The 22,732-nt window shown below is 36.6% G+C and overlaps 4 protein-coding genes across 6 annotated transcripts; 2 read left to right on the forward strand and 2 right to left on the reverse strand.

Moving 5' to 3' along the window:
• The first annotated feature begins 944 nt into the window (after positions 1-944).
• rcvrn2 (recoverin 2) lies at positions 945-5,620 on the forward strand. The gene is made up of 3 exons (XM_043261686.1): positions 945-1,395; positions 5,159-5,270; positions 5,535-5,620. Exons 1-3 carry the CDS (start codon positions 1,015-1,017, stop codon positions 5,618-5,620), a joined length of 579 nt encoding a protein of 192 aa, XP_043117621.1. The 5' UTR covers positions 945-1,014.
• A 1,574-nt stretch (positions 5,621-7,194) lies between these two features.
• si:ch211-149k23.9 (germ cell-specific gene 1-like protein) lies at positions 7,195-14,459 on the reverse strand. 2 transcript variants are annotated; one of them, XM_043262032.1, is made up of 7 exons: positions 13,995-14,459; positions 11,761-12,021; positions 10,415-10,603; positions 9,237-9,284; positions 8,922-9,074; positions 8,712-8,823; positions 7,195-8,565 (listed from the first exon to the last, which is right to left on the reverse strand). In XM_043262032.1, the coding sequence occupies exons 2-7, from the start codon at positions 11,954-11,956 to the stop codon at positions 8,193-8,195; spliced, it is 1,071 nt and encodes a 356-aa protein (XP_043117967.1). In that variant the 5' UTR covers positions 11,957-12,021; positions 13,995-14,459; the 3' UTR covers positions 7,195-8,192. The 2 variants fall into 2 exon arrangements, with proteins under 2 accessions (XP_043117967.1, XP_043117966.1); XM_043262031.1 differs by having other exon boundaries at positions 11,761-14,459.
• Positions 14,460-14,596: 137 nt separating this feature from the next.
• Positions 14,597-16,962, reverse strand: atg12 (ATG12 autophagy related 12 homolog (S. cerevisiae)). Its single transcript, XM_043262033.1, has 4 exons — positions 16,807-16,962; positions 15,865-16,001; positions 14,984-15,046; positions 14,597-14,810 (listed from the first exon to the last, which is right to left on the reverse strand). Exons 1-4 carry the CDS (start codon positions 16,907-16,909, stop codon positions 14,751-14,753), a joined length of 363 nt encoding a protein of 120 aa, XP_043117968.1. The 5' UTR covers positions 16,910-16,962; the 3' UTR covers positions 14,597-14,750.
• Positions 16,963-18,802: 1,840 nt separating this feature from the next.
• On the forward strand, positions 18,803-21,238 carry cdc42ep5 (CDC42 effector protein (Rho GTPase binding) 5). Of its 2 annotated transcripts, none has more exons than XM_043261053.1 (3): positions 18,803-19,061; positions 19,209-19,249; positions 20,247-21,238. In XM_043261053.1, exon 3 carries the CDS (start codon positions 20,255-20,257, stop codon positions 21,161-21,163), a length of 909 nt encoding a protein of 302 aa, XP_043116988.1. In that variant the 5' UTR covers positions 18,803-19,061; positions 19,209-19,249; positions 20,247-20,254; the 3' UTR covers positions 21,164-21,238. The 2 variants fall into 2 exon arrangements, with proteins under 2 accessions (XP_043116988.1, XP_043116987.1); XM_043261052.1 differs by having other exon boundaries at positions 18,810-19,061; positions 19,209-19,245.
• The last annotated feature ends 1,494 nt before the right edge of the window (positions 21,239-22,732 follow it).

The following is a 22,732-nucleotide window of genomic DNA, read 5'->3' on the forward strand; positions in this document are numbered from 1 at the left end:
GTGGACTAAAATGGACCTTTTTTCATGGCTCTTTAGAAAACAAGTAGGAGGATGTCATCAGTGTGATTTATTTATTTTTTTATATTAACAGCTTCAGGGGACCACTGTTTTCATTATATATAGTATAATATTCATTCAGCAATTAGTTTTATTATGCCATTAATACATTACTGTATTTTCAATGGTAGAAAAACTTGTTTTTAACCTCAAAATAAACCACTACATGGCTGTGAGGACAAGCAGCTTTGTGGCGCTTGTTAATTAAACAAAAACAAATATTGCCACGTTTATGATTGTAAATGCTCAAATAACCCATTGTGTTTTGTTAATATAACAAACTGCAACCCTAATGTGTTTTTCAATTGTGATAAAACTGTAACAAAAAGTATGTTTTTCTAGAATGACCCAGTTATGATTTAAGTCAACAAAATTATAAATATAGCTTGATACGTCACCCAAACTAAATGTTTAAGTTCATAACATGTATGTGATCAACAAGCTGAAGATTTATATTTGATATATATATTTTAAATATCTTTTTAGCAAAGCTAGATTGATTTGTAAGATGCTCTGTGTTCTGGGTTATTATTGTAATCATTTATGGAAGGGGACAGGCCCAAGCTGTTGATTTGGGGCTCAGAGGCTCAGCCATGTCAAATCCCTCTTTAACGACTTAAACCTGCATTCAAAGGTAACAGCCTAAGTTCACCCACCCCGCCTCCACTCGGTAACCCACCCATCAGCAGTCAACGTCATCCATCGGCGCTCAGTCTTCCCTTTACATTCGAGAGCTTCGTTACGACACACACTGCTCTCTGTTAACACTTGGGTGTGACATCTGTCAATCCATCTGTCTATCATTTCTCACAAGGAGCACCTAAGTGTGGGACATCAATCACAGGCACCCAACAAAAGAAAGAGAGATTCCCTAGGAGCATCTCAACGAGAGCATCTACGTAACATTGTGTCTCTGCTCGGGAAAGGAGGACCTGTGCTCTCCACCAGCAGCCAAAAATGGGGAACGCCAAAAGCAGCGCTATGTCCAAGGAGATCCTGGAGGATCTCAAGCTCAGCACCAGATTCTCCGAGAACGAACTGTCACAGTGGTACGAGAACTTCCAGAAGCAGTGTCCCTCTGGCCGTATCACACCAGACGAGTTCAAAAAGATCTACGAGCGCTTTTTCCCAGAAAGTGACGCCACATCGTACGCCCAGCACGTGTTCCGCTCTTTTGACACGAATGACGATGGAACGTTGGATTTCAAGGAATACATTATTGCCCTGCACATGACATCGACTGGAAAGACGGAGCGGAAGCTGGAGTGGGCCTTTTCTCTCTTTGACGTTGACAAGAACGGCTACATCACCAAGTCTGAAGTGGCAGAAATCTGTCAGGTATGAAATTTTGGTGAACATCTTCGTGCTTATTTGTGGCGGCGTTGAGTGAGCTTGCTATTTATGTAGGGAGACAGGGGCTAGTTGACAGTTTTGCATTTTTTTTTAAGAGCAACAAAAAGAAAAAGAAAGATTTCAAAATGTATGCAACTTGTGGTATGCTGTCACAGTATATGTTTTCACACAGGGGCAAGTAGTCACGGTGGAACTTGTCATTGATTTATTTGATTGATTAATCGAACAGTTTCACAATGAAATGTATTTAAAACAAATGACAAAGGGCAAAAATAAATAAATACAATTTAAAAATCATTACTTTAAAATGCGGACAAAATGCTCAGATAAAAATGTGACCCGATGTTTATGATAAATACCGGAAATTAAAGTGAATCATTTTTGGTTAAAACTGCCTTAATTAGTTGACTCTTTTCTAAATGCATCCAAGTGCGGTTTTGTTGTGTTTTCTTCTTTTTTTAAAGCTGTTACAAATAAAAGTTTTAAAAACAAAATGTACAAACCCTTACAAAAAACGTCTATTCAAATGTGCTATTAGTACATCTATTTTTTTACTTTAAGTATAAGTGTACTTTCAGCCTGCTTTTTATGTACTTTGTCGTTGTACATATATAGTATACACATAGTAATTATATTATTATAGTAATTAGAATATATTAATGCATTAGTTTAGTATGACTCTGAACGAAAACAAACCCTGGGAAATGTTAAAAGTATACTTTATAAACTAAAAAGTGGGTCAATTTAGTCCCAACACTGTAACAAAAAAAAGTTGATTTAACTTGAAATAATTAGTTTCGCTGCCTAAAAATGTTTTGCTTAGTTACCTAAAATATTTCAGTTGTCCCTTAAAGTAACTAAAAAATTTAAGTTGACTCAACTAAAACCTCTAAGGCAGCAGGGTAACAAGTTGAAACAACTTTTTTTTTTTTTTTACAGTGAAGTAGTACAGAAATAGTACACTTACAAATATATTACCATAACATCCATATTACTTACTACTACAAGCATACAATAGATATGCTTTATACTTAAAATGAACTTTGAGTACTTTTTTTCTAAAGAAAATTAGTCTGATTTAAGATAATTTAAAGATGCTAGATAACAACCTGAAAAACACATTTGTGCATCTTAACATTTGACTCAAATCCCTAGTTAAACATCCTTAGTGACAACTCGTCCCAGTCTCCCTTATCTTTCTCTTAATCACAGAAGCAGATTCTCTCTCTTTTCTCTCTGTATGTTTTGTTCAGTCAGCAATGCTAAACAAACAGGCCTTGGTAAAGAAGTAGAAAATAAAAGAAGAAGAAATAAGCCAAATGTATTATGAGCTTTGACTTAACAAGCCGTTGCCTTGGAGCATGGCTAATGCAATCGGCCGATCCCAGAATAATTCATCCGATAAATGGTTTAGCTTGAACAATAAACGTACACGGAGGCTTTTTCAAACGCAGACAGCCATTAGCACAGAGACAGGTGGGTGGGGGGATTACAAAGTAAGATGGGGTTTTTTTTAGAAAGATGCTGGAGAAGTGGGTCGCAGAAGCCACAGTAAACAGCGGGACCGTGCAGGCTATATTGCACAGTATATATACAGTAAGACAAACACAAGAAAAAAATAATTTTATTAAGCAGAAAAAAGTCATACATCATGAGCAGGGAGTCAGGGAATACAGTTATTTTCAGTGCAGTGTTTACTACTGTCCGTGGATGTATCAAAACAGTTATCCTAAAACAGCCAGGTCAGATCAGCATTTGACCTTATACTCAAGCTTTGTGATCACTAGTTTGGTGGTTTATAAGTATAAATGTCACTGTCATCGTGCCAGTGACTGAACGCAAAAGAGCATTAAAGACTGAGCTGTGCTGAGGCAATGCAGCGCGTGGTTTTGGCAGGAGCTTTGGTACTGCCTCTAATCTGTATTATTCTTACTTGTCTTATGTGTCTGAGATAAACATCTCCTCAGCTCACTGGACCACTCAAATCCAGGTCAGCTGTGGTCAGGGAAAACTTAAAGTCTATGTAGATGACCCTTAGCATTAGTGCTCCTAATCTGTGATGATTACCTCCAGACAAGCATCGAAAGAGGAGCAGATGGTCATTCACTTGACACTCCAATTAACTAATGGATGTGTTTTCACTGTCCACTATATTTTGTCTGAAAATTATTTGTGTTTGGGTGAATACAGGCATTAGTTTTCCTGTATTGAGATGCAGGGGCGGTTTCTCCATTAAGGTGTTTGGGCGACTCACCACTAAAGCGACTAACAACTAAACAACTAACATTTCTGCAACGTTAGTTTTTGGTTCCCGTTTGGTTATTTTTAAAACCCCCAAAAATAACATTAGGGGAACGAGTGTTCCCATACACTTTCATACATACTTCATAAAAAAAAGTTTTTTTTGTGTGTTTGTTTTTTTTTAAACCGCAGCCACTGCAATGCAATCTCTATAAGTTCCGGAAAGGCTAGCGCTAACGTACTTTCGTAACTAGCCGACTAGTCTGCAAGGGCTGAACAAAGTCCCTTTTAAGTCCCTTTCAAGGAAGCAAACGTTTTAATGAATGACGATTCAACGGAGGCAAAGACAATTACAGTCAGTGATGAATTGTAATTCATATTAATAGACGCGCGTGAGTCCGTTTTTGGTAGTGTGCAAGCAAACAAGCCATGCACGCGCGCTCTCTGATAGCTTTTTGAGCACATTTCAGTAAGGTCTAATGTCTGGCAAGCGTTTTATAATGGACCCTCGCTGAAGAAGGGCGTTTTATAGACTTTTGTTTACAGTGTATATTGGCATCAACATTCACTCTGACAGAGGAACTGTTCACTGGTCAGTCGTGTTGAGCTGCCTTCAGACCACCACACTCAACAAATGAATAATGGTTTTATTTACTTTTTTAAAATTGTGTTTTGCTGTTTAATAATTCTGAATATAACTGTAAAACGACTGGGACGGTGGCTCGCTGGCGCCTCCGTGCGGTCCTGCTCGGTACTGCAGCTGGATGTACAGTTACAGAAAGTGGTTTTGCAGTCGCGCTGTAATAAAAATCCATCTTGAATTTGGTTAAAACAATTTTAAAGTTAAAATGTTTCGTGTCTTAATACTTTTCCTTTTGGTATACTGGGATACAGTATACCAAATATTGGGATGTATGCAAAAAAATGGGATGTGGCGCCCCACTTAGAAAACTTGCCACCAGCCGTAACTGATGAGATAAGGTGTTTAGGTTGAGATTCTGTAAGAAATGGAAATGATTGCTAAACTGTATTATTAATATAAAGTAATCACACACACAAACTTGCACACAGATTTTGTTTTATGGGGACATTCCATCGGCATAATGGTTTATATATTATACAAACAGTGTTTTCTGGTCCTTTACTGTAACACTACCCCACCCACACAAAACTTTCTGCTATTTTATATTTTTAGATCACTGATGTATAAGCAGTTTTTCTTATGGGGGCCACAAATGCCCCCACAGGGTCAAAAAATGACTGATGTTACTATTCTTGTGGGGGCAATTTGCCCCCATAATGCATGGAATACCAAAAAAACAAGGAAGTAACATTTAAGTATAGCATTTAAGTAGTAAATTTCATCATATTAAAATATAATTAATTTATTTAAAGTTTCAAACCCAGAATGTAAAGAAAGAGAGATGTTGTAGAAATTATTGCACATATCATTAGTCTGTTATTTCTTTCTTCCCCCCTCACCTCCACGTTTCTCGTTCATCCTCAGGCTATCTTTAAGCTGATCCCCAAAGAAGAGCAGGAAAATCTTTCAGCAGACGAAAACACTCCCGAGAAGAGAGCAGACAAACTGTGGTCGTTCTTCAATAAAAAAGATAATGGTAATATTGTGGTTTTATGTTTATATATGTTAATATGTTCTTACATATAGTTTTATTTAACCCTTTACTGTTCATATGTATTTCACACACACACACACACATATATATGAACATATATATTCTAATATCTGCCATCCATTATTTGAATATTTGCATTTCTACTTTATTACAAAACAAATATGGTACTCTAGTCAAGTATTGGCAAGGATTGGTCCAGTAACAGTGAGTGTTGTCACTTTTTCTGTTATTTCTTTTTACTTTCAGAGCGATTGGCCGAAGGCGAGTTTATTCAAGGTGTTCTTGACAACGAAGGCGCGATCCACCTTATTCAATACGAGCCCAAAAAGTAATAATAAAACAACAAAAATAACTGTATTTTTCCGTTCGTATAATTTCCTTTGGCCAAGAGTTTCCCCCGATTTCTTTTTTCCCCACTTTGTTTGTTTCTAAGTTTTACCCCTTTAATCTGGGCACGTCGGTCCTGTTTCTTGTATTAGTTCAACGTGAGTCATTTTGTAAATATTTGAAAGCCCATTAACTTCAATATGTTTTGAGTGAGTTGTGATAGACAGAATTACGATGTTAAAGTATTAGTAAAGTGTCACATCTAGGAACAAACGCTGAAATGTGCGAAAGTCTTTATGGAGACTGTAGAAGAGTTTATGGAAGATGAAATGATGAAACTGAAAACAAATATTATTTTTTCTTTATGAGTCAAAATGAGAACAAGATCATTCATGTTTTTTTCTAGTAAACGAAGTAAAATACATACAAATAACGCCACTAGACCGTGTGGAAAAACAACAAAACATAATATTTATGTTATGCAGATGTGTTTTTTTGATGTTTGAACTGCTGTGGAATAAAACTGTAAGAGCTACAGTATTGAGAGTTTCCCTGTTTTTGTCTCTACGTGTGAATTTGTGTGTAAATGATTAGGTGAGGTGAAGAGTTGAAGTGAACCGCTGGAATGGGCAGCGCAATAATCTAATGGTCTGATAGCGGCCAAGAGGTTTAACAGGCCGTGGCAATATTTGCCCGTAATCCTGGATTATCTTCGTGTGTTTTCAATGCACGGTAAAGTTGGGCTAGATGTATACTTTGGCACACAGAGTCAAATGCGAGTGTGTATATGAGCAGGTTTGTGATATTTTGTTTGAGAGAGCCTGTTACGACCTCTATAAGATCTTTATAACACTGTTTACTAATTGTCAATTCCCTCACTGTCTTAATGCAAGTTAGGATTACTGACATAATCGCCTGTCCAACATCGCAAAGAAGACTTTTCAAAATCTCCAACTTCCTAGTGCAGCCTTCCTCACTCCATTTCTCATTTTGTATTTCTTTAATACTGTATAGCATGTTTTTCTTTGTTCTGACATACTGAATATTTGTCATAATTAATTTAAATTTAAGACAACTGATGAAAATATAAGGGGCACTTGGGATATCGGACAACAGTAAATATAAGGGACATTCTTTATATGATGCTTCTTTACTATTATAAATTTACATTAATCATTTGATATGATGCACTTAATATGTGCGTGCATGTTTTAATATTGTACTTGTATTTAAAATCTCTTCCTGTTATTACATCTGTAATTAATTTCTGTTGTTAAATCTGTAAGCAGTGTTGATCCTACGCTTTAATCCACTCTTAAACCTATAACACTAAACGCCATACCCTAACCTTAACAATATCCCTCCTTAATAACCACAAAACTGTTTTTTATGTAAACTCCAGGTGCATACAGCGGTTAAAGATCTGTATATGTATGTTACACAAAAATTGCAGAAATCTTACATTATCATACAGCATTGCTCCCAGAGGTGAGAAAGAAACCATGACACAGATCATCACACCATTTGATAGTTGCAACAATTCCACATTTAGTAGATATTTCAAGCAACGCTTTATATTTTTTACATTAGTATTTACATTATTATTTTATTTAATGATTATGGTTTGGGTGTCCATTCTTAACCAAATAAAACATACAATACAATACAGAAGAAAATATGAGATATTACAGAAAATGTTTTTAGTTACAATATAACATGCAAATAATACAGGCTTTGTGATCTGACAAAATCTCAGTGTAATCCACTCAAATACCTTCCAATATATAAATGGCATTTTCCTAAATCCTCACACTTGAAAATCCACTCACTCAATATCACACACTGACTGAATTTCAGCCACAGACATACCTAAAAAAAAAAACCATCTATAAAGACATTTTGCATAGACAGTTTTTGCTAGTCACTCAGTTAATCAGGCAGACAAAACATACAAGGCCATTGTTATAAAAACTAATTAGATATTCCATTAAAACGAAAATTCGGTCACCATTTACCCACTCTCGAGTCGTTCCAAACCTGTATGTCTTTCTTTCTTCTGTGGAGCATAACAGAAGATATGAAATGGGTCATGAACTGAGAAATCAAAATCCCTTAATCTTTTGACATATAAGAGGTCATCGTACTATAAAAGCATCCTATAAATTTCAGAACTCAAAACTTCCTAGTTAGTCTAAAAACAGCTTATATTGAAACCAGTCGTAATGACAGCGCGTGTCACTTTATGATGTAATAGTGCAGCAAACCCCGCCCCTGCAGAAGATCAACGCCTGCTTCTACATCACTGCCTGTTTAGCCCCGCCCACCAATTTGCACATGAAGAGTAAATAACGAGAGCAGAAAAACTCTCCAAACGATAAAGATGCTCCAGAATTTAGAATCTGTTTACAAACAAGACACAATTTGATGTAGACAAACAGTATATTGGATCTACCCTTCTTCAAGTTATTTTCTATTGTGTTACACAGACAAAAGAAAGCCATATGGGTTTGAAATGACACGATGGGGACCAAATAACACATTTTTGTGTGAACTAGCCCCTCAACTCATCATCCAAGATTAACAAGGAGAATCTATTCCATTCATGACCTCCTTCATCTCATCCATCTCTCTCTCACAGTCCTCACACGAATCTTGCCCGCATCCTCCAACCAGTACCAGGGTGGGCACATCCCTCTCTTGCACCAGTCCCATGCTCCCATTGGATGCCCACATAGAGTCTATCATCCCATTCGGACACTGTAGTAAGCCGCTGACGGAGTACAGCCCTCCACCTGGGACCACCTCATCGTAGGACGGGGCGTGGCTTGTAGCACGGGCCTCCTCTAATCGAAGCCTCTGGCGGTGACGTAGCTCAATGACCGTTTTCGTGTAAGAATTAAGGGTCATAACCGCAGCACCCATGCAGCAGCTGAAAGACACCCATGCAAGCCTTGGAGTCGAGAAGTGAGCGAGAGGACCATGCAAAAGCAAGAACAAAATGTGTAAACATCTATAAAGTTCATACGAATAAACTTCCACTTTAATCAAATCACAGTCAAGCCATAAAAGGGGCGAAAATATAAGAAGTGCACTCACGCGAATGACCAGCCGTAGTCCCACGTTTGAGGTCTCCAGTCTTTGGGACCCACAATCACAGTTAGCTGAAATACGGTGGTGTACATCATATGAGCCACCATCCCTAACAGCCCTGAAAGAAAAAAGCAGGGGGAAATCTAAATAATACACATTAGCAATATTGCAGTGCTAAAACTGACCACAAGAGGGAAGCGATGATCTCTATCTTACCTGAGAGCACTGTGCAAATGGCTGCGAAAGCGTTGATTTTGAGTGCGTGCATTTCTTTGTGAGCACACAACACTTCCACCCACATGAGAAGAAAGCCCATGCCCAGCAAACTGATGTACATGAACTCAGCGATCATTGACAACCACAGCACACCTGCAACAGATGCACACACATGAGCACCCGCTGTACAAATACAGCAAGCCCTGCAGACACAGATACACCTACTGTGCACACAGCATTAGATACATCAGTCTGCGGAGCTCATTTCATGCAAACACACACACACACACACACACACACATTCTGCAATCTTACCATGAGTCTCTCCAGGAGTAAGATCCAAGAACCGACGACATCTTTCACCTGTAATGTAGCAGAATGAACAAGAAAGCCAATGAAATCCAAAGTCTGATGCATTATTGATGATTATTTGCTAAATCAATGGTATATAAAGTTTTTTTTTTTTTAAAGGTGTGTTTATTTTAATTTTATGCAATCACTTTGGCACTAATATCAGAACTTTGATGTAAATTCTGGACACAAAAAAATCACAGTCAGTAATAAAACATTGCATATTTTCAAAACTCTAACACCTTCTAAATACAGTAAACAAAATACACAGAAACCTGAATTCCTTTTATTAAAATCACTTATTCAAAACTGCACAAAATACCATCAAAAAGTATAACTGTTTCAATAAGCTATTCACGCACTGCTTCTGAGATGACTGACAAAAAATTGTGCATCTTTTTAATGCATAGCTTTATGGAAACTATTCCATGTGATAATCAAGAACATTTCAGGCTATTTCAGATGTAATGACACCAATTATTGTCATTGTCACCAGTTGGATTATTGTGTATGGATGTAATACACCATCAGCATTCTGCTGAGATTTCTGTTCCTATTGTATTTGATTATACATCATTTTAAACAATGATTCAAGTGCAAGGTTTCATAAAAATAAATGAATTTACAGTGCTTTGTTTTGAACACTGGAGAGCCTGTGTCTTACAAGAAATAATGTTTTTACGGTTTGAAAAATTACATAAATTTTCTTTAATTAGAGCATTTAATGAAAATGACTGAAAAACGTTTCTCAGATATGAAATTTGTGTCCTTTACTATCATGGTTCAAACCCATATGACTTTCCTACATGAAATACAAAAGGAGAAATCTGACAGAAGGTTCATGCAGCTCTTTTCCATGAAATAAGAGTAAATGCTGTCATAATGCGCCATAAATGTGATTCATACAATTTATGCATTACGTGAAGACTGCATTTGATAGATATGTGTTTTCGAGGCCTGGTCCAGACTGAGCAAGTCACCAAATTTGACAATGATGACTATGATAGAATGAATACTGACGACTTTCAGCTTCATTATACGGGAAAGAGCAGCATCCTAATCTCCTTTTGTGGTCCATAAATGAAAAGAACATAATAGGTTGGAAACGACATGAGTTGATGTCTCTTGAGAGGTTTCCTTACCATCAGCATGTTTTTCACAGGACTCCCAAAATCCCGTGTGGAAATATCTAAAGGTATACTTGTCTTCTCCCGTCTCCCAAATGTAGTGCACTGCATTGGCCAGTTGTCTTTGTCGAATCCTGGCTAGTTCCTCCCTTCGTTTTGGTGATAATGTTGGTAACGGGTTCCTGGGATCCGAGGTGGGGCTTTCTGAGGAGAAAAGAGGACAATCAGTTAACCTGACAGGAACCTGAATGAGTGGATGGTACAGTCAGTGTTTGAATCACTAGTAGGGTTAGCAGCGGGGATTTTCATTGGCTTATTCTTCAGGCTACGTTATTACGTCACAAGGTGACAGCCATGAGCCATCCACACGACCCCAGTCCACGAATTAATGTATTATGAAATAAAAATATGCATCTGTGTAACAAACAATTCTATTATTAAGTTGTTGTTTTTACTTTAAACTGTTGTTTCTAGCAAAAACATAATCTATAAATCCATAATCTATATTAAAATTTCCTCCAACATGCAGTATTTCTTGAGGACTGTTTTTGTTTGTGCTTGAGCAATATTATGGTTTCAAGTTAAAAGCACATTTGTTCATTACAAATAGCTTTTTGCTTCACTAGAATTGTGAGGATTGCTTGAGGATTATTGTGACGGCACCCATCCACTCCTGAGGATCCATTGGTGAGCAAATAACGTAATTCATAATTTCTCCAAATCTGTTTTATTGAAGAACTCATCTGCATCTTGGATGGCTACAAGAGCGAGTGCATTTTTAGCACATTTTATTTATTGGGTGAATTATCCCTTTTACCCTTGAGCGTATACTTTTGCACATTTTTGTCCTTTTCAGTTTTTATTTTTAGCATTTTTTGCCTGTGTTATTTGCAGCTGCATAAATTTTGGCAGATGTGTATATTTTTACTGGAATTTTACTATTTCGCCCCTATTTGATATAAATCTATTTTGCACTAGGTACAAAACATGTTCCTCACTGTACCTTTTTGGACAAAACTGTCCCTCATTAAAACTATTGCTATTTTTAACTACTGCTATTTTTAATCACAGTGCCGTTTAACAGCAAAATTATGATGCAATTTTTGTAAATAGGCTTTCATGCTCTTGGCAAGGCTTCACATTGTAATTTTAACTATTTTTTCAACAATAATCTTTAAAACGAGACCAAACATAAGTCTGTGCTCCCAAGCTACACATTTTTACGGGCATTTTTGGAACCGTAACTTTTGTCATTGAAGCACACGGGTTAATGCCATACTTAAACTGCCATGTTGTTCTGAATATTAGCATGGATGCGGTTTATCACACAGGTGATATAACGCCAGATGATTGAACGATACCTGTAGTGTAAGGTTCACTGTTGTTCTGGCCGCAGTTCTTCATCTTGACAGGTGACAGGCAGAGAGGTTTGACCACTTTGTGCGTTCCTTCACACCAGTAAGACGTACAGAAAGCCAGCACAGATAACGCCAGGGCGAGGGAGGTCAGGAAAAGAGAGAGCAGGGAGCGAGAGCGTCTGGGCATGTGGTCCAACATGCTACTCAAAGTGAAGGCAGAGGTGGTTTATGAAGGGCAAACGGGGATCGGTAACCACAAGAAATCTTTAGGGATGAGAATGAAATTGAGAAAATTATATAAAGCAGAAATGAGTAAGAGATCCCTGTGACAGATGGTAGGATAAATGAAGATGTGGATTTATTAAAGGAGAGGGTCAGATCAGGGAAGAACCTTAGTAAAAGAGGAAAGAACAACATATGTCACAGGCTTATACGTTACACTTTGTTCTGGGCAGATGTCTATTATCCAAAGATACTTAAAGAAAATGAAAATGTTGTTGAAGAGTTCTAAACAGACATAATACATTGACCACACGGGTACATCCTAGCACCGGACCTTTTGTTTTAATGCTTCCTGGCGCTAGTATCTCATTATAAGGATTATTCGTTTTTATTTTTATTATTTATTTTTTAGGTCCCTCAATTAAGCTGTAACAGAAATTATCACTTAATCACATCAAATTGCTTTATTAGATATCATCCGAGTAGTTTTGAAAACTGTAAGCAAATGAGGGCTTAATAAATTGCCTTTAATTTAAATCTTATTGAACTAAGGAGCCTTATTATTACCATTGCCGCTTTTAATATCAATCATATTTAGCTCCACTCACGAGTATACATGCCCTTGATGAATATTCAAGATTTTAAGAATTTTAGCAAAACAAGAGATACTATTTTTATATGTTCGTATAATGTGTTACCTGGATTATCAATGACTGTTCGTATGTTATGAGAAGGTTGTTAATAAATCACAAGACAGTCTGCAGTTCTTCAGAAAAATCCTTCAGGTCCTGCACATTCTTTGGTCTCCTAGCATATTCTGCATATTATAATTTCCAATAATTACTGGATGATTTTAACATCCATATTCTTACACTGAGTAGTTTAAAGGAAAAAAAGGAAAATGGAGAGTTGTGGATGTCGCTTTGTTTAAAGATCTTACTTTTGGCACTATTTTTTTTTGTGTATTTGTTACGCCTCTTGAAAAGCTACACAAAGTTTTTATGTTTCCCAGAATACAAAATAAGTGCAGCCCCAATCCAATTCAAAAAGTTAACAACCACGTTTACATATCTAAAACTTTTTACATCTAAAAATCACACAGTTGCTGGTGGAACGAGTTCAGATATGCAGAAAAAAAACAAAGGAATGTGCAGGAACTTCTCAGGACAAAAATTTATGATAAACCGCACTAAAATTAAAATATACATAAATAACTAAAGAAATAAATAACATGCTATTTGTATGATCCCTTAAGGTATGTAAATTTATGAGCAAAACTGTATAATCCAGAGGGGAAAAAAACATGTTTACGTAATGCTAAATAAATGATTTGAAACTATTATTTATTTTCAGTACAGCCCTGAATGGGATTAAAAATGAGAAAAGGAAAAAGAGGGAATTCGAAGGATTACGTTTGAAGTTACGTGATGAAATTATTAGTTAAGCTCTCGCATTAAGTCTAACTTTACTTGTAATCCTCTAATAATCTGTTTTAATCTGTTTGGGCTTTGTAGGTGTGCATGTTTCTTTTTTTTTACTCTTTTAAGGATACCTTTTATTTATTTATAATAAACATAAAATATGGAGTTCTATAAACATAAAAAAACTGATTAAAAAAATATAGTTTATTATCTGAAAAAAACCTAAATACATTACCGCAAATTATATTTAAAAAAATCTTTTTTTAAGGGTTATATCAACTGGAAACAGCTTTTTATGGCAACGTCAGAATATTTCCTCTACAGTTTATTGGAATATTCAAGCTTAAATTTAAAATGGGTTGAACGCATTTGTAAGTGATGAAATACAAAATGTCTGCTAATAGTCAAATGAGCTTGAATCGATTATTTAATTGTTAAGATTACAACCAAATGGTTTGCATCATGCGTCATGCATCATGATCTATATCTTTTATGCGTCACATTATTACACATGCAGAATTCTGAATGAAATATAGTGGTTTTACAAGAAAATCAACAATTATTCTGCATTACAAAAAGCTGATTTTTTTTTACCTGTGCACGTTAATCTTCTTACATCATGTCCATCGTAATATTAACTCCCTATTTCGATCCATTAATTTGTATCTTTTTCCACCTTCTGTGCAGCAGTTAAACACAGAAGGTTCTCGTCTCTTTGGTTCAGCATGCAGTTTCCCTCCTTATCCTTTTGCGATTATTTCTGCTTTTCCCCTTTTTTGGTACAATCCTGCCCAAATCTCCTCCTTTTCCTGCCTTTCCTTGGAAATTGGTGTCACACTCTACCAAGAGCATCCATAATCCCTCTTCAGTCCATCTGTTAGCGCCGTCTCCATCTTTCTATCCTGTCTTCTTTTGCATTGCACCACCGTGCCCTTTTAAACATCCCTCTGTCCCACCTATTCTTCACACCCCTGTACGCCTCTACCCTTACATGTGACCTGTTCTGTCCTGGGACATTACCCACCCCTCCTGTGAAAAGTAATCACTCTGTACTCTCGAGAATCACATATTGTCCTTAAATCGCTTCTATATGAGCTTAGATATGAAAAACACGCATTAAAATTTGTTGCTAAATAAGCATTTGATGTTCTTAGGATTTCCACCTTGATAAACGCTCGTGAGATACCGCACCGTGATACAGTATTATTTACATTTTATTATTTACAAAAAAAATAACATGACAACTCAATAAGTTATAAAAACAATCATGATGTGTGAGTGATGTTTTTGATACTGTATATCAGGTGTATGAATGAAAGGGAGAAAGGGGGAGGAAAAACGGTTGCACGATCATCCCCAGGCCTGGGACTTGCAGTAATGGAGAACTAGTTTGCCATCACTTCCAAAACACTGTGAAACAGAGCAGAACAACAAGTCAGTCGGCATAAAAATCAAAGAAACTAAAATGGTATTTATACTTGCTAAGCAGCATTTGCAGTCAGCAGTGGCAGCCTACATAACATTTTCTTAGTGTGCCAGATGGGGCAGAGTAGCATTTGGTAAAAGAAATAAATAAATTGTACCTCAAAAAGCACACCCACTTCTTGGTCTGGTGAGGGAGCAAAAGACTGGTTGACATAAATGAACTGGCGGGAGAGCAGAGAGATAAAGCATTGAGTACAGAAGAAAAATCCCTCGACTGGGTTTATAAACACACAAAACATGACATACATAATATATTTAGAATGTATATAGAATGATTTTAAAAATGTAATATATTTTATGTAAATGTTATTTCAAATATACTGGTCAAAGACAAACAGGTGAATATTTGTACATATATTACAGTGTGTTCTGTTAAATTTTATCGTACATTAATATCGCATACATATATACTATTTTTTCCATGATTTATAGAAAACACCCAGTAAAATGTCATTCAGTGTAACATCTTATATACCAGAAAAATCTCGTCAAGCACACTTAGATCTAGAATCATTAGACGACGACTCTCATCTCTAATGACAGGCCAGCTCTCAAAATCTAACTGTAGCTTTATATCTTTAGCTGTCATTATTTGTCAGCAAGAGATTTATAACAAATAAAACTATTAGTAAAACAATAATATTAAGTATTTTGAACTGTAGAATCTCAAATATAAAGAAATGTAGAGTGTGAAATATAACATAATATAATGTTAAATATAGAAACATTTTGAATGATCACCTTTTCTTGTTTCATTTTTACCTCAACATAGACCTATGTGTTGCGCTGAGGTTATTTGACAAAAGCTATCTGAAACATCAAAGTATAAACTTTACTTGCATAATATGTTTCCTGCTTTTATGAAATCGCTTTTGTGAATTTAATTTGACGCAGACACAAAAACGGAGTTCTCTTCTTTTAACCACATTCATATTCATATGCAGCGCTCTTAATTTAATGGTGGGGGTGAATCACATACCAGTTGTTCACTAGGCTCCAGTTTGAGAAAGCGTGAGATAAACTGAGCGAGGGACTGTACTGTCCTCCCTCTTTCCACCGACCATTTTTTGGTCTTCATGATAGGCGTATCACCTACTGCTTTCAAAAGCACATCAACTGAAATACAAAATGAAAATAAAATAACGTACAGCATGTTTGCACAATGTGTGGGCTATTTATTAAAGGGACAGTTCATCCAAATATAAAAATTATGTTATCATTTATCCCCCCTTTTTTTTAATGGCTTTCTTTCTTGCGTATGAGTCACTGTCTACCTTCTAATGTTTGGATAGCCAGATTTTTTTTTTAATATCTTCTTTGGTGCTCAGCAGAAGAAGGAAACTCACAATGGTTAAAAGTATACTACACTACACGTTCAAAACTATGGGTGAAAAATAAGGGTCTGCTAAAAAAAATTGTTCTACGACTCTGTACATAAATAGAAATGATGAAAGGTTTTGCAATAAACGTTACATCAGTAAATGAATACGGTAAATTATTACGACTTTCACAAAGGGGTTGGTACGAACGCAATTATAAATGTGAAATATTACTCGGTAATGTCTTATTACCTGTTGTTGAATAGGTAATAAGATATCACTTACAAGAATGGTCCCACTATAAGAACGGTTCCGTTTATTAACCTTTATTACCATTTGCTTACTATAAAACTATTTAAAACAACAACTCTTGCAATCCTTGTCAAAGTAATAAAAAAAAGAAAAAAAAAACACGTGCCTGCCTGGCCAGCCATTGGCTGCCTATAAACAAACGGCAATTTCATTGGCTGACAGAGCAGTCAATCTTCGCGTAATCGCGGAAGTAGCTCGCTAACAAACTGCACGAAATAAACACAACTGGGGCGTCTAGAAATGAACGTATAACAGTTTATCTGACCATGCATATAACTCTAAAAGCATACTCTTTTTCTTCTCATCCGACCCTCCCGTGTGTTCAGTGGCAGCGTGTTGTATCGACGGATCATCTTTTTGGTTTTCTGTAGGAGACTCTGCGTTGTCAGACATCCTCCGACACGCAGCAGGCAGCAACACTACACGAAGAAGAGGCGCTGAGCTGAGCTGAGCTGACTTTACAAAGTAAAAGTCGCTGTTTGCCTTATATTTTTAACAGGTTACCATAAAAATAAAATAGAGACAATTTGTAGATTCGTGTATTGTTTTGTTAATCTTTTTACAATGGAATATATATATATATATATATATATATATATATATATATATATATATATATATATATATATATATATATATATATATATATATTACTAAATGTAGTAACAATTGCATTACCTTGGTTTTTCAAAATAAAAGTCTGGCTTAAATTCTATTTTGTTAGCACAACATGAAAAGAAAAAAAAAACATTTATTTCTTAGTTATTAAGTTTGTATAATTTTAGTGCTCAGTTTAGTGATTTAAATTCGTTTTAATTTAGGACCTACTGACTTTAAGGATACACCACCGGGTGGCAACATTTTCATCAGAATGGTTACATAACTTAAAAACTTGTTCTGGGAAGCTTTTTGTATGTTGGTCTCACAGGTGTTTAATAGATATTTATGTGTTTTGGTATTAAATCTAGATCTACATTGTTCCTTTCAAATGTAAGTACACTGTTTACTTTGATACACTTCTTGTCCCCAAAGTGTTTTTAAAACATTTGAACCCCTCTAAGTACTCCTTTTGAAATCTAGGGAAAAGCCAGCAGAAACTAATCCGTGTTTATTTTATTATTTTGTCACAGCAAAGGTAAAAATAGATTGATTTGGTGTTCTCTAATCCAGTAAACCACTCCTTCAGTAATGCTGGGTATTATGTGTGATCTCACACTGGCAATACTTCCAGCCATTCATCATTGTATTAGTAACCCTAGTGATAGTGTATTTTAGAGTGACGTAAGCTGTGCAGAGAAAGAGGAAGTGATGTGATGTGATTCATGGCTCAGCTGCAGCATCCTTGAATTCTCTTCCCAGGCAGGAAACCTTGGACACCGACAGAGAAAGACTGTCAGTTATAGCCTTTAGTCTGTAATTTTATCTGTATGAATTTTTAAGGTCTGTAAATGTATGTAAAAATAAACTTCTGCTTTGCTGAAAAATATGTTATACACTACACAATGTTCCACGTTTTCTCTGATTGATAGTTTATCTTTTAGTATAGGTGTGTGTGTGTGTGTGTGTGTGTGTGTGTGTGTGTGTGTATATAGAGAGAGAGAGAGATACAGTAGATAAATGATAGACAGATAATGTTTGTATGTGTGATTGTGCAATTATAAAAATCATGTTAAATGTTTAAATACACAATAAAATATATGAAGCTTTGATCATGAGACAATAAGATTAAGCAGTCATACAAATATAAAGAGTGATAACTGATAAGGTGTGTGTGTGTTTGTGTGTGTATATATATATATATATATATATATATATATATATATATATATATATATATATATATATATATCTAAAGGTTCTAAAAGGTTCTATTTAAATAGTCTAAACTATTTTTTTCTGCTCTGTTATTTCACATGTTGTGCTTTACAACTTTTAATTTACAGAAATCCTTTTTGACGCTGGCCTTTGCACTTCTATTATAATATTGATGGTGAAATTGATATACACACGGAGAGATACGAAAGTGCAAACAGAGCTTTAGAACAGGTTGTGCTTCAACACAGCTCTGCTCGAAATGTTGACAGACGGGATTCCAAAACGTGTTTCATTGTGTTTCATCCATGGCAATAAACTAAACACACGATGCACAAATAGCTGGTCCTATATAAAGCTCCGCATGCTTTGTTCACCTTAAATCCGGATTACACCCGATTCTACACCCGAGCAAGGTTACGCCGTATCTACACAATGATAAGGCGACAACCCGCGTGAAATAATTTAGTTCTGGCAGGGGGGAAAAAAAAATACAAAGGCTTCGTCAGCCAGTGTTTTCATTCACTGTTACAGATGTACCCAGAGCGCTCCCATACAAAGTCACGTCACTTCCTTGCCCATCCCTAAAGGAAAAAAAAAAAAGAAATATCGGAGAGAAGAGCGACGCCAGAAAAGTCAGTAAAAGAGGGAAAGCGAAAGATATTTAAAGAAGCGTCTGGTTGCAGCGGGAACAAATAGGCGCAAGCTCGCTGATAAGCACGCGGCGATCAAAGTAAGTTTGATTCCGTCGTTTTGAAGGAAAGCGACGCGAGAACTCCGCTGGGCGCGTAACTTTTGCAGTTACTCCCACTTAAGGAGACCTTCATTGCGTTAAACTGGACTATTTGATAACAAGTTGTTTTTTTTTGCTTTATCACAGCTTCATTGGACGGGACGACGCATTCCTGGACAAAAAGGCAGGTATTCTGCTTAAAATTATCAGGCTATTATCAGTTACCTGGCTGCTGTTAATCTATTTCATTATCATCTAATGTGCGTAAGATGTACGTTAAAAGTAGTTTCGTAGCATTTATCAGCTGAACTAGCCTCAGATTGTTTGATTTTATGCGTGCAGTCAATAGATCTGTTAAAGGCGTCTAGAACTGATTCCCTTTCCAGCTGTTGCAGTTGTTTATGAATAGTTCGGGACGCATAAATGTCGATATCACGCATTTCTTCGAATAGATACGATCCTCAAATTATCCTGAAGTGGGTTTTTAAACAAAACAAATAAAGAAACGCGACATTTTAAAAAAACCCTTGTCGGAGCAATTAAACATGTATAAGTTTAAGAAACTCCCTCCGCTTTAAAATGATTCCTTGGGCTTCAGAAAAAAAGTTATTTTTTTGTCTGCTCATAAATCTAAGCAGTAAGTGTTTAATGAAATTACGTGTTAAAAAGATGGTCACGTTTGTGATGTTTCTCTGAGACTTTGTATCTCGACCTCGCGAGAAAGCTCGAGGGAAGAATGCATTTAAGCACGCGCTTCACATACAAGTCCGAGCTTGGCTGCTTCGTCTGTCAGCTCCTCTTTTTCGCAGCCCTTACGCAATCTTCCCTCTTTTTTGCGACGTAATGACTTCATACCTGACTGTCGATAACGTTTGGAAATTTACCGAGTATTATAATCACGTGTCTTATATCTCATGGCCCCTAGAGTATAGAATCCCAATGAATAAAAAACTACAAGGAACAAGGAAATCGGTTTTAAAACATTTAGAATATAGTAGATTTAGTAATGTAATTAACAGTCGATCACATTTCATTTGTATGATGCATTTAAAAACTAAATTTTACTTAAAAGGACCAAAAAAACAAGCAACGTTAAAGAATAATTAACACATTTTAATATAATGGTTAATTATGAATCATTTTATTGCATTTTAAATGCTTATTTCCCTCATCTGGCTTCCTCAGTTGCTACCATGCCTCTCCACAAATCATCTTCTCGAACCCCGCGCCTGGACCCCACCATGATCTCCGCTCCACTGGGTGATTTCCGTCACACCATGCACATTGGTCGAGGTGGAGACGCTTTTGGCGACACCTCCTTCCTGTCCAGCCACGGCCCCTCTAGTCCTAATCCCACATCTGCGCAACAACCAGCCATGGCAGCCACCGTAGAGACCACAGACAATACGATGAACCACAACCATGAAATTGAATATGCAGAAGATGCCAGTCCCAATGAGCTCCGGCACTCCGATTCAGTTTCTTCCTTTGACCTCGACTTGGATTTAGGGCCCTCGATTTTGGGAGATGTGCTGGGGGTGATGGACGGACTGACGATGGGCTCTGACAAAGACAATGAAGACGTTTTCAGTCCCAGCAGGAGCACGAGAGATGTGATGATGTCTCCAAGGAGTGCTGCCAATGAGCTGAGCGAGAGGATGAGGATGGAAAGTTTGACCAAAGAGGCGAGCCATCGAGATGAGCAGCTGAATGAGGTGAACGGCGTCAAGTCAAAAGGGCTCAGGCCCAAAGTGCGATTCAGCGACAAACGCGATGAGATCATCGGTCGACAGGAAGTGATCGAAGGGCTAGATGTGGAAGCTGAAGAAGAAATGGGCTTGAGCCCACATAAACGGATGCAAGAGATTAGTGGGAGAACGGCTCACGACAAAGACCCAAGACAAGCAGAAGTGGTTAATCGGAGGGAGGACAACTCTCCAAGCCTCTCTTCCTCAGTCAGCTCAGAATACGAGGGAGTCTCACCTCTGGACCGGAGGAGAGAAGACCAGCACCTTTCAGAAACAGATTCAGAGGAGGAAGGTGCCAACGGACAACAGGGCTACACTTTTGAGGACGAATTCGATGATGAGATTGGTCTTTAAGAGACATCGCGAGCGATTCGAGGACCAAAAATAAGTCATTGGCGTATGAATCATGACATATGAACAGAATTATTTTTTAAAAAAACACCCATACGGGGAGAATTAATGAAAATATCTTCTTGAGGCAATAACTGGACAATTTGGAACTTTCCTTTCCAAGTTTACAATGCTGTTTGCTGGTTATTGGAACTATTTTATGAAAGTAAGACAAGGTTACAGCCTTGTTTTTATTTTTTGACTACAAATTTTGTCTCCCTTGGACAGTGTGATGTCTCATAAAGAATAGCCTATGAACAAACCTATTCATACATGGTGTCAGATATATAATACTGAGCAGTAAATGTTCAGTTTTTCCGGTTCATAATTCCATTATAGGGCACTTTACCTTCTTGGGTCAGGTGGAAACAGCTTTAATCTCAATGGAGAGTGAATTCCTGCAGTTCAAATAGAATGGGAAAAAAGGTGATGCTTAGAATGACAGCTGACCTTTTAAAGCCAAATACAGCATAAAAAGTTATAAGTTATTGTTATCTGTAGTGCCTTATATCACAATGTTTTCCATCTTTGTCTTGCCTAGTTTCATGGAAAAGCCAACGACGAAGTTTGCTGAACGCATTCACACATGCTGGAATTTTCTCATGGGAGTTCTCATTATTACATACGCATACGTATCTTAAAATGCAATAAGCAATCAGATTGTGTATTGTTTTTGGAGATGTACTCATCTAAGAAGTGTAAAAATGAAATACGCAATAGTTACACACTACAAAATAGTCTTAAAGCTAAACAGCTGCAAACTGCACAGCTGTTAAACTGTGAATGTAAACATTCTGGTTGATTATTTGACTGTAGCTCTCGACTAGATTCATAAAGAGAAGCATGAAAAGCTTTCATAGGTTGGGTTATTTTTTAAAAGCAGTTGCTTTTGTCTTGCTTTCACAGTTGAATGCTAAAGAATATATAAAGGACAATCAATGATTATTTTACACTCAAAACCACTCTGCCAATTGAAATAATGTATATTGGGCTAGACCAAAATGTGTAATTAAAGTTTTATTAAACTTTTTGTGGCATTTTGGATTCTATGAATGTGCTGAAGGGAGGCAAATGCATTTCTGTAAGCATGCTATTTTTATTGATATATTTTTTCTATTTTAAAGTCAACTAAATAAATGAACACTATCTTTAACTCCCTCCTATTTTATTTTAATTGCATCAGTGTGGGATCGTCTTTCCTTAAGATAGCTTCAGGAAGGTTGGATGAATTGATAGATTTATGGATGGAATGATAAAAATAGTTCAAGTTAAGACCTTTTAAAATAATGGAATTGTTGTACATGCCGTTGATCTACAAATGCAACATGTCCACAAATCTAGTCTTTCAAAACCGGCTGGAGATCAAAGTTAAAAAGGTAACAATAGCTGGAAGTGGAGTTGAGTATTTAGAAAAATGTGGAAAAAAAATTTGCCGAAAATGTAAACAAGTCCTTTCTTCATACTTACACTGGAGGGCATCCTACCATATTAAAGCAATTTCCTCTTTCCAGCATGGATCACTGAACTGGGTCT

The sequence above is a fragment of the Puntigrus tetrazona genome, chromosome 16, assembly GCF_018831695.1.
Source record: "Puntigrus tetrazona isolate hp1 chromosome 16, ASM1883169v1, whole genome shotgun sequence".
NCBI classification, from domain to species: domain Eukaryota; kingdom Metazoa; phylum Chordata; class Actinopteri; order Cypriniformes; family Cyprinidae; genus Puntigrus; species Puntigrus tetrazona.

Bases quoted from the DNA above. Each gene is read 5' to 3' on its own strand.
- atg12 (XM_043262033.1), bottom strand. From the start codon at position 16,909: ATGTCTGACAACGCAGAGTCTCCTACAGAAAACCAAAAAGATGATCCG. The intron at 15,047-15,864 runs GTATGTGATTCA...CTCTCCCGCCAG, and splicing joins TGGAGCCTAGTGAACAACTG to TTCATTTATGTCAACCAGTC. The intron at 14,811-14,983 runs GTACAATTTATT...TCTGTTTCACAG, and splicing joins AAGTGGGTGTGCTTTTTGAG to TGTTTTGGAAGTGATGGCAA.
- rcvrn2 (XM_043261686.1), top strand. From the start codon at position 1,015: ATGGGGAACGCCAAAAGCAGCGCTATGTCCAAGGAGATCCTGGAGGAT. The intron at 1,396-5,158 runs GTATGAAATTTT...GTTCATCCTCAG, and splicing joins AAGTGGCAGAAATCTGTCAG to GCTATCTTTAAGCTGATCCC. The intron at 5,271-5,534 runs GTAATATTGTGG...TTTTACTTTCAG, and splicing joins CTTCAATAAAAAAGATAATG to AGCGATTGGCCGAAGGCGAG.
- si:ch211-149k23.9 (XM_043262032.1), bottom strand. From the start codon at position 11,956: ATGTTGGACCACATGCCCAGACGCTCTCGCTCCCTGCTCTCTCTTTTC. The intron at 9,075-9,236 runs GTAAGATTGCAG...CATCTGTTGCAG, and splicing joins TACTCCTGGAGAGACTCATG to GTGTGCTGTGGTTGTCAATG. The intron at 8,566-8,711 runs GTGAGTGCACTT...CTCGACTCCAAG, and splicing joins GACTACGGCTGGTCATTCGC to GCTTGCATGGGTGTCTTTCA.
- cdc42ep5 (XM_043261053.1), top strand. From the start codon at position 20,255: ATGCCTCTCCACAAATCATCTTCTCGAACCCCGCGCCTGGACCCCACC.